At 42.9% G+C, this 14,882-nt stretch overlaps 1 protein-coding gene across 3 annotated transcripts in view; it reads right to left on the bottom strand.

Annotated features, from left to right (window-relative positions):
- Window positions 1-8,958: 8,958 nt before the first annotated feature.
- The window catches only part of SYAP1 (synapse associated protein 1), a 31,472-nt gene continuing 25,548 nt past the window's right edge, over window positions 8,959-14,882 (bottom strand). For all 3 annotated transcript variants that reach the window (XM_060137148.1, XM_060137147.1, XM_060137149.1), the window contains 4 exons: window positions 13,543-13,691; window positions 12,129-12,187; window positions 11,531-11,678; window positions 8,959-9,411 (listed from right to left, as the gene is read on the bottom strand). In XM_060137148.1, the coding sequence (XP_059993131.1) occupies window positions 9,284-9,411; window positions 11,531-11,678; window positions 12,129-12,187; window positions 13,543-13,691 (484 nt within the window). In that variant the 3' untranslated portion in view covers window positions 8,959-9,283. The remainder of the gene's footprint in view (window positions 9,412-11,530; window positions 11,679-12,128; window positions 12,188-13,542; window positions 13,692-14,882) is intronic.

Here is a 14,882-nt window from a genome sequence, read left to right on the forward strand (position 1 = left end):
AGAGATGTTTAGAAGGACATTAACCAAAGTGTTAATAATGTTTTTCCCTGGGAGATGAAACTTGGGAGTATTTTTACTTCATGATTTTCTGTATTGTTTGAGTATAAGTATGCATGGAATTAAAAAAAATAGTTATCTTTATTAAGAAAACAAAAGGACTATGCAAGTGACCTCAAGTCTTAAGAGAAATGAAAAATAGTTAATTGTATTTGTTTTATTTATATACATTCTTATTTCAAAGGGATTTGGAAGGCTGTAAACATACACGATATGCCACGACATACATATGTGTGTGTGTAGATATATAGATATATGTCATATCATTCGTTTATATACAAATAGAGAGGCAGAGAGAGAGAGAGAGAGAGAGAGAGAAATGGCAAGAAAGTGAAAGTGAAAGAAGGATCAGGAAAAATAAGAAGTCATGGGTGAGTTGATTCCATAAAACACAAGCCTTGAGGTTCTTGTCCACAAGCTGGACATGAGCCAAATTTTTATTTTGAGCTTCTTGACAGCTGGGAAAAGAGGAAAACACAATTTACAGAGTGATTCACAACATAACAAAATAAAAACAAACCGGGTGCTCAAGAGAAACGTAGCTATTACTGCTCCCGCGAGAAATATGAATTTCAGAGGTCTGCTTCTTACAACGTCTTTAATAGAGGGGATGGTGTTTTTTAAAATCTGTCCACAAGTTCTTTGATGCTCCTCCCTTCAAAAGGTGGAGTCTGATTCCCCTATTCTTGCAAGTGGGCCAGGCTTAGTGATCCGTTTCTAAGGAAAACAGCTTAGCAGAAGGGAGAGAGAAAGAATAGCTTCTGGCTGGCTCTCTGGGTCTCAGATCACTCTCTTCTTCCTCAGGTCAAACTAACCCGATTTTTGATAGACCCATTCTTTGTTTAAATGCCTTCAAAGAGGTTACTGTCCAGCCTTAACCCAAGGCTCTATAAAGCACTGTACTTATCTCAGCTGGGATCCATTATTGGGGTTATGTTTTAAGTCTTCAAGAGCTAACATTTCTCTTTTTTTTTTTCCCAATATTTATGTATTTGGCTGCGCCAGGTCTCAGTTGCAGCATGCGGGATCCTCGTTGCGGCATTCATGCAGGATCTAGTTCCCTGACCAAGGATCGAACCCAGGTCCCCTGCATTGAGAGCACGGAGTCTTAACCACTGGACCACCAGGGAAGTCCCAAGAGCTATCATTTCTTTATTTCCAACTCTTTAATAGGCATCCCATGATCTATCTGCATTAATTATTCTCACGTTTTGCTCAAGGACTTATGGTCTCTGTTAAGAACTCTACCTGCCAGAAAGGTGAAGGTCACAAGAAAAACAGCTCGTCGCCAGTAGGGGGTATTCTCCCCACTTCCTCCCTAAAGGCTATGCATGTACCTGAATACGGGCCCACTTATTCAGATGCTTAGTAAACAGCCAGGAGCCTGAGGCAGAAAGTTCTTAAGAGCAGTAAGCTCAGTGATGCCCCCAGCTCTCTGTCCTGTTAAGAGGCCAACTTGCCTCTATTACAGAGGCAGGATTCTGTTGGCCTTATGGCCACAGGGAACTGGAACCCTCAGAGTTCATAGCTGGACACAGGGCTATTTAGAGGTTTGGCCTGTAGTATTACCCCTTAGGGAGCAGGCTTCAGATTGCTAGGTTCTCATACCCTGTCAATGCAACGGTGAAGAGACTCAAATTTTAAGCAATGTACATCTTGAATATTACTAATTTCACCGCTGTGAGCCCATTTCTGACACCCATCATACTGGCTAACAAGCTACTACTTTCACCAATGAAAACCCGTTTCTAACTTTCATTTTGCTACTTAGCAAAGCCTCTGCTATTGATTGAGCTATGGCTAACAGAAGCATTTGTAGTAGCTGGAATCTGGAATACAGACTCCCTGATTAATATAGCCGACTACCCCTCCCCTGGTGTGTGACGTCCTGATTGGGGTCATTGCTAGCCCTTAATTTTACACAACACACACACACACACACACACACACACACACACACACACACACACAGAGGCTACTACTACGACTACTACACGGTCTTTGCTGGCAGTAAATTAACAGACCCCGTCATACCGTATAATATGATCAAAGGTACTGACAAATCTCAAGAAGCAGTGTGTCTCATCAGAAGAGTGGAAACCTAGAAAAGGGAGAGTCAGGGAGGCCAGGCTGACTGGCCCATCCAAGCAATGTTTGGGAGAGAGAGAATCCTGGTCAAAAAAGAGAACTTCACAAATAATGGCCCCGGGCTTCCCTAGTGGCGCAGGGGTTAAGAATCTGCCTGCCAATGCAGGGCACACGGGTTCGAGCCCTGGTCCAGGAAGATCCCACATGCCGTGGAGCAACTAAGCCCGTGCGCCACAACTACTGAGCCCACTTGACACAACTACTGAAGCCCACGCGCCTAGAGCCTGTACTCCGCAACAAGAGAAGCCATCGCAATGAGAAGGCCGTGCACTGCAACGAAGAGTAGCCCCAGCTCCCTGCAACTAGAGAAAGTCAATGCGCAGCAACGAAGACCCAACGCAGCCAAAAATAAATACATTAAATAAGTAATATTTTTTTAAAAAGCCAATTGAAGTGTAAAATAATTTTTTTAAAAAAAGAAATAACGACCCCATTTCCAAGGCTATCCTTAGTGTGGGGACGGAGGCTCCAGCATGCTAATCTAATGCCTTTGAACAGGAGACTTGTTTTGATTTCTTACTCACCAAAAAACCTTCCCATTAGAATCTGTCTCCCTATGTGGGTCTGACTCTGGAGAGGGAATGTTGATGTGTGTAGTCGACTAAAAAAAAAAAAAGCACAACCTAATTGTGGGATCTCAGTTCCCCGACCAGGGATGGAATGCCGGGCCCTGTCAGTGAAAGCCCAGAATCCTAACCACTAGGCCACCAGGGAACTCCTGAGAATTATGTTTTATTCAGCGAACTTACTGAGGACTTGAGCCTGGGATACAGCCTCTCAGTTAGCTCTGAGAGACTGCTCCAAAGAGTAAGGAACGAGGGACTTCCCTGGTGGTCCTGTGGTTAGGACTCCATGATTCCACTGCAGGGGGCACCGGTTTCATCCCTGGTCAGGGAACTAAGATCCCACAAGCCGAGCAGTGTGGCCAAAAAAATATTTTTTAATTTAAATAAATAAATAAAATAGGTAAGGGAAGAGCCAGGATATATGAGTATTTTGCTGAGAAAAAAAAACATGTAGTCAACCATCAGAACATCAAAAGATTACTGCTAATCACAAAAACAGCCATCTCAAGTTAATGATTCTGGTTTGGGAAGATGCAAGAGTCTGGGCTCATTGAAATCATTCCTTTGATATGCACCTTAACTATCTAGGGCCACTATCCTGTTTTTCTCTATCCTGAATCCACTCAGGGCTCACCCTCAAGGGCGGCTACAGTGAATGGTGGCTTTATGGCCACAACATCCTTTGTTTACTGAAATGCAGGCGACATTCTCTGTCCACAGTGTATACTTGTATTCAGTGAGGTGCTTCCACTGCTCATTATTAATAAAGGGACATTTTGACTTTGTAAATCGGGACTGAGAGCCATATTCTGGAGACAGTGCCTTCTGGGAGTGTGTTCGGAAGCCCCTCAGGGGGCCGGAATATTTTGGGTACTCCTGTTTTGCATCTCTAGCATGCTGTACTTCCCATATCAGGCCAGTCCCACACTTCAGTGTAAGGGCTTGTTTTTATTTTTTTATTTTTCATTTTTTGCGGTACACGGGCCTCTCACTGCTGTGGCCTCTCCCGTTGCGGAGCACAGGCTCCGGAAGCGCAGGCTCAGCAGCCACGGCTCACGGGCCAGCCGCTCCGCAGCATTTAGTATCTTCCCAGACCTGGGCACGAACCCCTGTCCCCTGCATTGGCAGGCGGACTCTCAACCACTGCGCCACGAGGGAAGCCCTTTATTTTTATTTTTTCATGTTTTTTTTTTGGCTTGCTGAATCTCAGGTCCCCTACCAGAAATTGAACCCAGGCCCCGGCAGTGAAAGCATGGAATCCTAACCACTAGGCCACCAGGGAACTCCCTTGAGTTGTTTCTTTTTAGGGCTTGTTGAATGGACTCCTGCAGCTAGGTGGTAAATGAAGTGAGGGCAGGGGCCGTGCCCCTGGAACTTCTATATTCTCAGCACTCAGCAGAAGGCCAGGCTTGGAGAAAGCTCTCAATACATACTTTTTGAGAAAAAGAGACTCTGAATAGCAAAAGTACACTGGCCACTCAATTTTCCGGATATATACAGATGAGGGCCAAACCTCCAATTCCCCAAGGTGATATCCCTTCTCACAACCTCTTGGAGAGTGTCCTAGTGGCAACATCCCACTGCCACACTGAGAAGACCTCAGGCAGCCACGGGACCAAGATCATCCCAGGGTAAACTTAGTGGCAATAGAAAGTTCATTCATCAGTTAAACATTTACTGAGCACCTACTACATTCTGAGCACTTAATTAGACACCAGGCATACCACGATTTAGAATAAGGGCTCTCAGGCCAACACTGCCAGTGATACAAATAACAAACAGTAACATAATTCATCTGTAATGATCTATATGGGAGTAGAATCTACAAAAGAGTGGATATATGTATATGTATAACTGACTCACTGTACAGCAGAAACTGACACAACATTGTAAATCAACTATACTCCAATAAAAAAAATTTTTAAAAAACAGTAACAAAATTCCGAAGTAAAGGTATTGCAAAGTAACAGCTTAAGTGTAATTTTCTACTGGTGGTAGGGAAGTTTAAGGAAGGTTTAAAGTGACATCTGAGCCGTATCTTGAAGTGTCAAAAGGAGTTAAACCACGCTAGTTTGACTCATCTACCTTGGAGAATTTTCAGAGAAAGAAAAGCTCCTACTAACCTTTAAAGTAGCCAAGGGTATTATTTCAACAAAAGAGTTCAATTTCATGTTTGTTGCATGCTCTTGGGGTTGTAGGTAGTGAAAAGGAGTATTTGCCTTTTCATAGAACAGAGAGCTTATTGTTTAATTCGATTACCCAATACCATCCTTCTATGCGCACCCTGATTTTAGTCCGTATAAGAATTTGGCCAATTTCAGCATTTGCTATACACTTCCACATTTCTGGCAGATACTGTAAGATTTAAAAAATGATTATACCTTATACCTAGCTTGCTCAGGCATACCGATGGCAGGCTGTAGAATGTACAGTTGGATTGGCAAACACTGGGGTGTCAGTTCCAGCAGGAAGAGGATACTTCAAATAAAAACTCTTGTCATATAGGGAATGTTGGGAGAGAGTACATGCATTTCAAAAATTCAAATACATATATTGCATATACAGGCTTCATGAATTTTGTTCTGATTTATTTCTACAAGTCTCGGCCAGAATTACAGACTTGCAAGGAAGTGGAAACTATATGTATGAAGAGAGTGGTAAAGAAAAATACAAAATACTTGTGGGGTTAGGCACTGTTGAAAATCTCTATATAGGACATTGGTTCAAGATGGCGGAGTAGAAGGATGTGCTCTCTTGCAAGAGCACCTGAATCACAACTAACTGCTGAACAATCATCGACAGGAAGACACTACAACTCATCAAAAAAGATACCCCAAGGGCTTCCCTGGTGGCGCAGTGAGTCCGCCTGCCGATGCAGGGGACACGGGTTCGTGTCCCAGTCCAGGAGGATCCCACATGCCACTGAGCGGCTGGGCCCGTGAGCCATGGCCGATGGGCCTGCGCGTCCGAAGCCTGTGCTCCGCAATGGGAGAGGCCACAGCAGTGAGAGGCCCGCGTAACGCAAAAAAAAAAAAAAAAGAATGGGGGACTTCCCTGGCGGTTCAGTGGTTAAGACTTCGCCTTCCAATGCAGGGAGAATGGGTTCGATCCCTGGTCGGGGAGCTGAGATCCCACATGCTTCACGGCCAAAAAAGCAAAACATAAAACAGAAGCAGTATTGTAACAAATTCAATAAACACTTTAAAAATGGTCAACATCAAAAAAAATCATTATAATATAAAGATTGGTTAACCCATGTATTGGAGAGCTGAAAAGGCAAAAAGGGAACCACCTTAAGGTAGTAACTGCTAGAAACAGCTCTGGCTCCTAGAACTGGAGGGAAAAACGGAGAGACATTGTTATTATTAAGACTGACAAAAACAACAGGGATTTACTGTAGAGCACAGGGAACTATATTCAATATTTTGAATTCATGGTAATAAACCATAATGGAAAAGAATCGGAATAAAAGAATTTAGATATATACATATATATGTATAACCGAATCATTTTGCTGTACACCTGAAACTAACACAATATTGTAAATCAACTATAGTTGATAAACAAAGCTGGTCTCTCTATATTCTGAAATATTATTCAGCCGTAAAAAGAATGAAATCTGACACATGCTATCACATGGATGAACCTTGAAAACATTATGCTAAGTGAAAGAAACCAGTCACAAAAGGTCACATATTGTATGATCCAATTTTTTTTTTTTTTTTTTTCTGTACACGGGCCTCTCACTGTTGTGGCCTCTCCCGTTGCGGAGCACAGGCTCCGGACGCACAGGCTCAGCGGCCATGGCTCACGGGCCCAGCCGCCCCGCGGCATGTGGGATCTTCCTGGACCGGGGCACGAACTCGTGTCCCCTGCATCGGCAGGCGGACTCTCGACCACTGCGCCACCAGGGAAGCCCTAAACGATTTTTGTTATTTGATTTCATGTGCATAAACACACCATCGATCCATCCTTTTACAGCCTTCGGGGCAGGCACATCAGCCCTTAGATGCTGCAGGCTTGTGAACACATAACACAGTTCTCAGAAAGCGTCGCCTCTGCGCTTGGTAGAGCACACACTTTGAAATGTGCTATTAGAAATATCTGATTTAGCAGGCTTATTCATTGTCCCCCTGGGAACTTGGTTCCTCTTAATTTGGCCATGTGGAAAGGGGAGTGGGCAGGCAGTGACAACTGGAACAGCAGAGGCACCTGTAACGCCAACTAGGAAGGCGGTGTCACCTGAGGACGCTAGTGGAAGAGTAAAAAGTGAAAAGCCCCAGAAAATTCTGCTCTCCTGAGCGCATTACTGCATTGGTGCAGCGCCTCTCAAGCCGTGGAGTCCATTCTAACCCCAGGGAATCTTGGCACCGCAGAGTCTGGGCCAGCAGGTCTGGGGCGGAGCCTGAGACCCTGCATGTCTAAGCCCTTAATTCTTTTCCCCTTTATGAAGCTCCCAGGGCAGGCAGAGGATGAGGGTTCCCGAGCTACACTCTGAGTAGTGAGGTACAATTTCCAGTGTGATGGACTATCCTCATATTTTAACGTTTCATGAAGCTTGTGTTTTTATGCACAGTATATCTTTTGGATGACCCCTAAGCAAGTAATAAATACTGAGAAATTTCCCACCAAACAAGGTTACAAATTATTTTGCCCTTTAAAAGAATAACACTTCACGGAGTTCCCTGATGGCCTAGTGGTTAGGATTCCAGGCTTTCACTGCTGTGGCCCTGGGTTCAGTCCCTGGTCAGGGAACTGAGATCCTGCAAGCCCAAAGGCACGGCCAAAAAAAGAAAAGAAAAATAAAAGAATAGCACTTCAGTTAGCTGTATAATTTACAAAAGCAGAACATTTCACCACTGATGGATCCATAAAACTATAGCCTAAATGTATTTTTATGCTGTGTATAAAATCTTACTTTATCCTTTTATTTTCACAGGGCAACACACAATTAGGCAATGAGCATCATGTAAAACTGATAGCAACAACTTAACATACTTCCATTTTCATTTTAGGTTTTTATTTTTTAACATTCTCTGAAACCTTTCCTTTTTTTATATTTATTCAACACTTATCGTTAAGAATTTTAGGACACATACTAAGAGCCAAGTACTGTCATATTCTGATCTGCTTACATCTAGGATTTTTAACTACTTAAAAACATTTAACATATTTCTTTCCCTCCAGCAAACTCTAGCAAACTTTTCCCTTCAATAGGATTCTTTCAGAAGTTGCCAGATACCACCTCTGAGCTCTAACTCAGTAATCAGCAACTGTGGCACCACAAGTGGCAATCTCTTGATAATAGGGTCAGTGGTTTCATCGAATACAACACAAGTGATCCTAGCTGAGGAAGCCTGGCTTCTTCACAGGAGCATATCCCAAACTACAAACCTAAGCACCCAATTCTCTTGCTGACTATATCTTTGCCAGAGGACCACAGACTAATTTTTATGGGATCAAGACTGTAAATAAGTACATGTTCCCTATAAGAACTGTCTTAATTCTACTCCCCTTTATGAAATAAAGCCTCTTTGAAAAATCCGAAAGGTTCGGGAAGCAAACGCCGTGGAGTGTTCGGATGTTCAGCCATCTGTCCTTTTCAAGTAACCACGTTCTATGAACGGTCGTGCTGCTACAGCAGAATGCAGGCAGGATTGATCAATGAAGTTCCAAAAGTTGTATTCAGAGAACACAATTTTATAAAGACTGACAGTTTAATTAAGACAAAAAAAGCAAAAACATTTATATGTGGTGACGATTTAAACAACATGAGACTTTAAGGTGAACAGCCTTCTGACAGTCATCAACACTAAAAGGATGAAAGACCCTGCTTTCTACAAAAAGCACGATGTGAAATTTAGGAAAACATTACTAAATGTGGCATAATTTAAAAAAAAAAAAGGCCCCAAAGAAAAACAAATATTTATTTTTTGAGAAACAGTATTTCTCAATGTCAAACTAAGTGATGTTTATATCATTATAATCAACATAATTATTTTATCTTTTGGCTTCCAGATGGAATTTTAGAAAATACTTGCAAGAAAACAGTTCTGAAAGTGCTTCCTCTTAAGTTCTTTGGTACCATTTGGTCATTTTGATAGTTATCAATCCATTAAGTAGGTACTTTAACGCATATGTATCAACAAAAATGCAACAAGAAGTACAAATGTTTAGAAAACCACAATTGAAGAATATATTTTATTTTTGACCTCACGGAAAACAGAACTCTAAAATTTTACTTGTGTTTCTGTGACAAAGATGTCTGTACTGACTACAAGAACATCGCTAACTAGATTTAAAGAAATGTTACATAAAACATCCCTTTTTGATTATTAGAATAACTGTCCTATGTACTTTTTCTTAAGTAAAAGAGGCAAGTTTCAGCTTGAAAAAAGGATAATTTTGAATTTCATAAAGTCATACTCTTTTGTGCCTTCTGATTCAGCGAGTGTCAGCATCTAGAATTTAATGTCAGTTGCAGAATGTTAAGGATTATTCTTTTATTTCAGCTAATTTTCTTCCTGCAGCATTTTCTCTATCTCCTTATCCCAGTTTTCATCTCGTTTCTCTGATTCTGTCACCACTTCGTATTCTTGAAGTTCCTGTTGTAGTTCCTTCTCCCAATCTGCAGAATCCTCTAAAAGAAACAAATGAGAAAAAAAAAAAAAGATTCTGAATTTTTAATGCCAGTCTTAACAATGCAGTCCACCATAACTACCTGTGTAAGTCCTACCATGGAAATATTTACTGTGTCAGCCTTCAGCACTGTGTGCGCTCAGAAAAATTGAACAGATTTTTAACTAATATGATTAGAAAGATAAACTTATTAAATGTAGAAGCAAAGGTATCAGATGTTGTCAGTAAGTTTTGCATGTTATTTTTCTTTACCTAGGTCTCTGATTTTCCTTCTATTTAAATGGATAATTGATAATTAATATTTGGTCGCAAATTAATTTTTACCACTACCAATGATGATGATGGTAGCAAAAACAGCTAACATTTCTCGAGCACTCACTCAGCCAGGCCTAGGGCTAAGTGCTCTCTACATATCACTCTTTTCATCCTTAGAACAATACGTGGACCAAAGATACAGTTATACACATTTGACAGATGGGGAAATGGAGGCTTATAGGTTAAGTGACTTGCCCAAGGTCACACAGCTTGACAGTGACAGACATACGGATGGAACCACATCTGCAGGGCTCCACAGTCTGTGCTTAGTGGTCTCCCACGAGTGGCAAAAGACACCAGGACCTGAAGTCAGGCAGTCTCTCGCCAAAGCCTGGCCCCCCAGGTGGGACCTACCTGAGCTCTCACACCGGTGAGATTTAGAGCTGCAACTTGCCACTTGGACGCTCAATATACGGGTGTATGCAAATACATATAGGATAAGGCATCTGCTATGTAGTGTTATAAAACAGCCAGAAAACAAACCAGCTATTTAAAAAGTAAAAGCTAAAATTCATTTTCATCTTGTAAAAATAAACCTTAAACTTAGTACCTATAGAGAAAAGAAAAACCAAATGTTTTCAATTTTTTATAGCAGTGACCATGTTGCGTAGCAAAACACCGATTTCATGAATATTAGGTGCTTACTGGGTGCTAAGCTCTACTTTAGGTGCTGTAGGGGATAAAAAGACAAGGTGTACCTGCCCTTGAGGAACTTACAATTTAGCTGGGGGGTCGAGACAACTAACATATGGAAGAATATTAAGTGGTCTGAATTATCACTAGGGCAGGGATTCAAAGAAAGAATAGCTTGCCCGGAACGGCCAGCCAATGCCACGGGAATCCTGACCAGGCTTCCTTCCAGTCTCCATGGGCTCTCTGCTACTAGTCGTCACCAGCAAGGGAAGCAGGGCACAGTCTGCTCGAGCTACTGCCTGCTGCACGCGGGGCGCATGCCCGCCTTCCTTCCACGGTGGCCAGCAGCCATCGTATCAGAAAATAGATGGGGTACAAGGGGTCTGGGGGGAGCGAGCCCAGATTTTCACTTCCCCACTCGCTTCTCTTTCCCCCACCAGCCGCTTCCCCCAGCAGTTCTCTCCTGCAGAGTCCCTCTGCAGTGTGCAGTGTGCACGTGGGCAGGCGGTTCACCTCTGGGAGGTCAGCTTTCTCACCAGTGCTTTCTGCACAACAGTGGAAACAGCTGGCTTCCGCGATGGTGAGTCTCTGAAGGCTTCATGAATGATGATTAACCCAAGCCTTTGCTTGTTATCTACTAGAAAGCCAGTAATTTGTCCTGATGTGCCAAAGAACGCAGTCCCATCACTTGCACTTTTTTTCTAAATTACCTTAGTTTTTAAGCTAATTTGGTTTCTTAAAGGCAGCCTACTCCTTCCCAGAAGCGATGTGCTAGTGGCACACAGCAGCTGGGAAAAGAGTCTTCTACCTACAGTATAAACCCCAGCAGGACGCAGCTTTGAAAGCAGAAGGCCGCAGGGCAGCATCTCCACGTGAAGGGGTGTGCCTGCTTTCTTGCCCGCTCCTGGCCATGTGTTCTCAGGGCTGAGACGTCTTGGAAGACTCACTTAACCTCTCTGATCTGTTTCTCCTTTCTAAGCCTCTGTGCTTAGAAGGGCAGAGGGACAGGAGATGAGGTCACGTGTGCTAGAATCCCCCTTCTAGTGGGGAACAGAGAAGCAGTTTTGATGCAAAAGTTACGACACAGTTTTGTGTATCTGCTCCAGAATAACAATTTTCTATGGTCAGCTTCGGCACTGGGGACAGGAACGGTGATGTCGTTGGCTCTGTACCTTCCAGCGCGACTGTCTCCTCCTCTTTTTTGTCCAGCACCAGCTGCTCCATTTCCTTCCTCAGGTCCTCCTGATCTAAGTTACAGGAATCGAAGGCGTCACTGACAAACTCAGAAACACCTGGGCTGGTAGAAATCTCCTCTTCATCCTGAAATGCAACAAATGAGCTCTGGAAATGGTTTTTGAAACGACATATAGAGACTAGAGCTCGTGTTTATGGTCATCTCACAATTTAACGCAGCCTCATTTTCATTCCCTTCCTCTGCTAGTCAGATGGTCGCTGCTCTCCACCTCCTAACCTGCACACTGGCTCGGTAACCACATGAGCTACCACCTGAATCTCTACGCTCATTCCTGGTCTGGATCACTCCAATCGTTCTGTCCCATCCCTGACAAGCACATCTTGAACTACTGATGCCAGGGAATCGTCTCACGTCTCAGCTGTAGGTCCTTAACTCTTCAAGTACCGGACCCCTCTTCTTCAGAACAGATAAGACCCATATTCGTAAGTAGTTTTGAAATGGTATCTGAGATAGTCAACACAGAGTTACTTCATTTCCAGACATCAGCTACTAGGTATAATGTAAAACTGTATTACCTCTTGAGTTTTAAGTTGAGATTTGATTACAACAGGTGGCGTTTTGGGCCGTACTGCCTCTAAGAAGTGAGAATAAAAGAGACAAGAATTGCTTGATTCAATTCTGAATACATATTATAACAACAACTAAATTATCCACAAGCATGATCATACTAAATAATTTACAGAAATTAGCTTTTAATGTTCTGCTTTCCGTTTTTCTGCAGTAAGAACTACCCAGATGAAACCATCTCAGCCTCTTTCTTTTGGGGATCTTTTTAATATGTATCATCATATTCAATACCCCTTATGTAAGATTTCCAGCAGGAAATAAATTTTGACTTCAGTGTTAGAAAAATGCACTGAAGAATAGTTCTGCTCTTTCTTTTAGGATAATGAGAATGAAGTTATTTATCAAGTTTTCCTTTTCTCACAAAGTAAAATGTAACGCTCAGGCACAGTGGCTCCTCTTCCTCACAGGCTGCATCTTCTGTCTTCTCAACCTAACCACAGATGGGCTTTACTGAATCCTGTCTTAAGCCCATCTTGATACACGGGCAGTATTGGGTAAAATGGCATTTTCCAATAAAAGTAATAAAGAAGGAACACTAAAGAATGAGAGACACCTGGGATTCATATTAACATCTACATGCAAAATGCCAAATGGTACTGTGTAGAGCAGATTCATTACATTCCTCTGACCCTAAATGCAGTGTCAGGTACCTTCCTAGTGGTCCGTACAACCTGTGCCTTAGGACACATTGTTTTGTGTAATCATGTAAAATTCCATGAACGGATAAGTCTCCAGTTATAACGGGTACCTATACACAGCAGGTGTTCATTAAACGTTAAAAATGTGACACAAAATACATATCTTGTTTCAATTTTTATTATAGGTATTAAATCACTGCCGATATTATAAACCACTTTCCCCCAAAACCAGGGGTAAAACTGTCAGAATAAGGAAGAGTCACATGTGTAAGTGACTCGTGTCTAGCTCCAGGCTGGATATCTTAGCTCTGTTCTGCAGACTGGAGTACTGGGGAAATGAGCAGGCTGAATGGAAGACTGAGAAATGAAGCAGAGCAGGGAACTGAGTCAGCGGAGAACAGAAGGTATAAAAAGGGCAAGGAAAGAGATGGCAAGATGACTGGTGACGAGGGAGAAATAAAAAGGAAGAAATAAAAAACCCGAAGAACGAGAGAAAGACAGCAAAGTAAAAGAAAGCTGGGGGAAGACGGTGAGCAGGGTCAGAGAGAGGGCAACAAGGGAAGAATGAGCATTTTCTCTGGAAAGAAAAGAACTTTCCCTAAGATGACAATGACATTTCTGGTATACACACGATGACAAGCTCATAAGAATCTCTAAATGAAGAATATTTTAAAAGTAACTCTTTTGTTTTTTTCCCACAGAGTGACATCTTCTCTGAATATACCTGTCAGTGGCAACTCATCCTCTCTGCCGTGGCCCTTCTCCTCCTTCCCGGTAGCCTGCTGCTGGGCCGCCAGAGCCGTGAGCTGGGCTGACTGCTTAATCAGGGAGACGCGGTAAAAGTAGTTCCTCCAAAACACTTCTTCCTTCACACTTGCAAAGATAAACACCACATTTAAGAAGGCATGCATAGTGTGTGTGCAGCGTTTAGCTGTTGCAGTGGAGATGGGAACAGATGACTTTTAGGGACATTTTCAAATCTGAATGAGGCTCAAACGAAATTCTCATTGGCTTTTGAACTGAAAGCTGAATAACAGGATAAAGAGAATAGCTATCTTCTCCACAGCAGCGAAAGACAAGTTTATAGAACACTAATGAAACCCCAGTGTTTCTTGGTATTTTAATACCAACACTGGCCTCAGCAGAGGAAAACAGGGTACTGCTTTCAAAGCACCATGAGCAACCTGGGAGACGGAAGCAGAGCCGGGGCTCCACCAACTGTCTGCTGTTTACCGAAGGATTAAACGCTTTCAAGCAGTGAGAATAAAGTATTGTGGGTGTTGCTCTTCATGAGAGGAAATGTCTGGTAGCTTGCAAATAACTAGCAATCAGTAACAGTTAGCAATGAGGTGGAAGATGGTTGATTAAAAAAAGACTGAAGTGCAGTTCAACCTGAGAACTCTCAGTGGTTCTCAAACCTGGCTGCACATTAGAGTCACCTGGGGTGGGGCGTTGGTGCCCAGGAGGGGTAAGGTAAGTATCCATACGGGGGCGGCCTGGAATGGAGAGTGAGAGCCTGAGCAGAGAGAGGAGGGCGTCTGAGCTCGGGAGTGGGTGGTGGTGAAAAAGGAAGATTGGTCACTCGCAAGGGGATTGATTGCTTAAGGAAAAATATTAAGGATAGTGGAAACCAGGTTTCTCACCATCAGAAAAGGGAGTTACAATCATGGAAAGAGAAAACTCTAGAATGATCCCTGTTGTGAAGTACCACTGTGAACACATGGTTTTCATTTGAGAGAGATGCAAACAAGTCCATGTGTGTGTATATGAGCACACTAGCTCTGTCCACTGAGTGGGCCAAGGAAGAGTGACACCCCAATAACCATGAGCATGCCTAATGCTTAGACTTTGCTTTCTAAACACCACTTTCCACTAAAAGGAACCAGAACTCCTTGGATAAATGGCCAATTCTAGGGTTACAGCAGGGGAAGAACACGGTGAGCCTGGAGGACTATCTCATGCCAGAAAGGAAGGGCTCAAAAAATGATAGGGAGACTTCCCTGGTGGTGCAGTGGTTAAGAATCCGCCTGCCAATGCAGGAGACACGGGTTCAAGCCTTGGTCC

Source organism: Lagenorhynchus albirostris, chromosome X, assembly GCF_949774975.1.
Source record: "Lagenorhynchus albirostris chromosome X, mLagAlb1.1, whole genome shotgun sequence".
Taxonomy (NCBI): Eukaryota; Metazoa; Chordata; class Mammalia; order Artiodactyla; family Delphinidae; genus Lagenorhynchus; species Lagenorhynchus albirostris.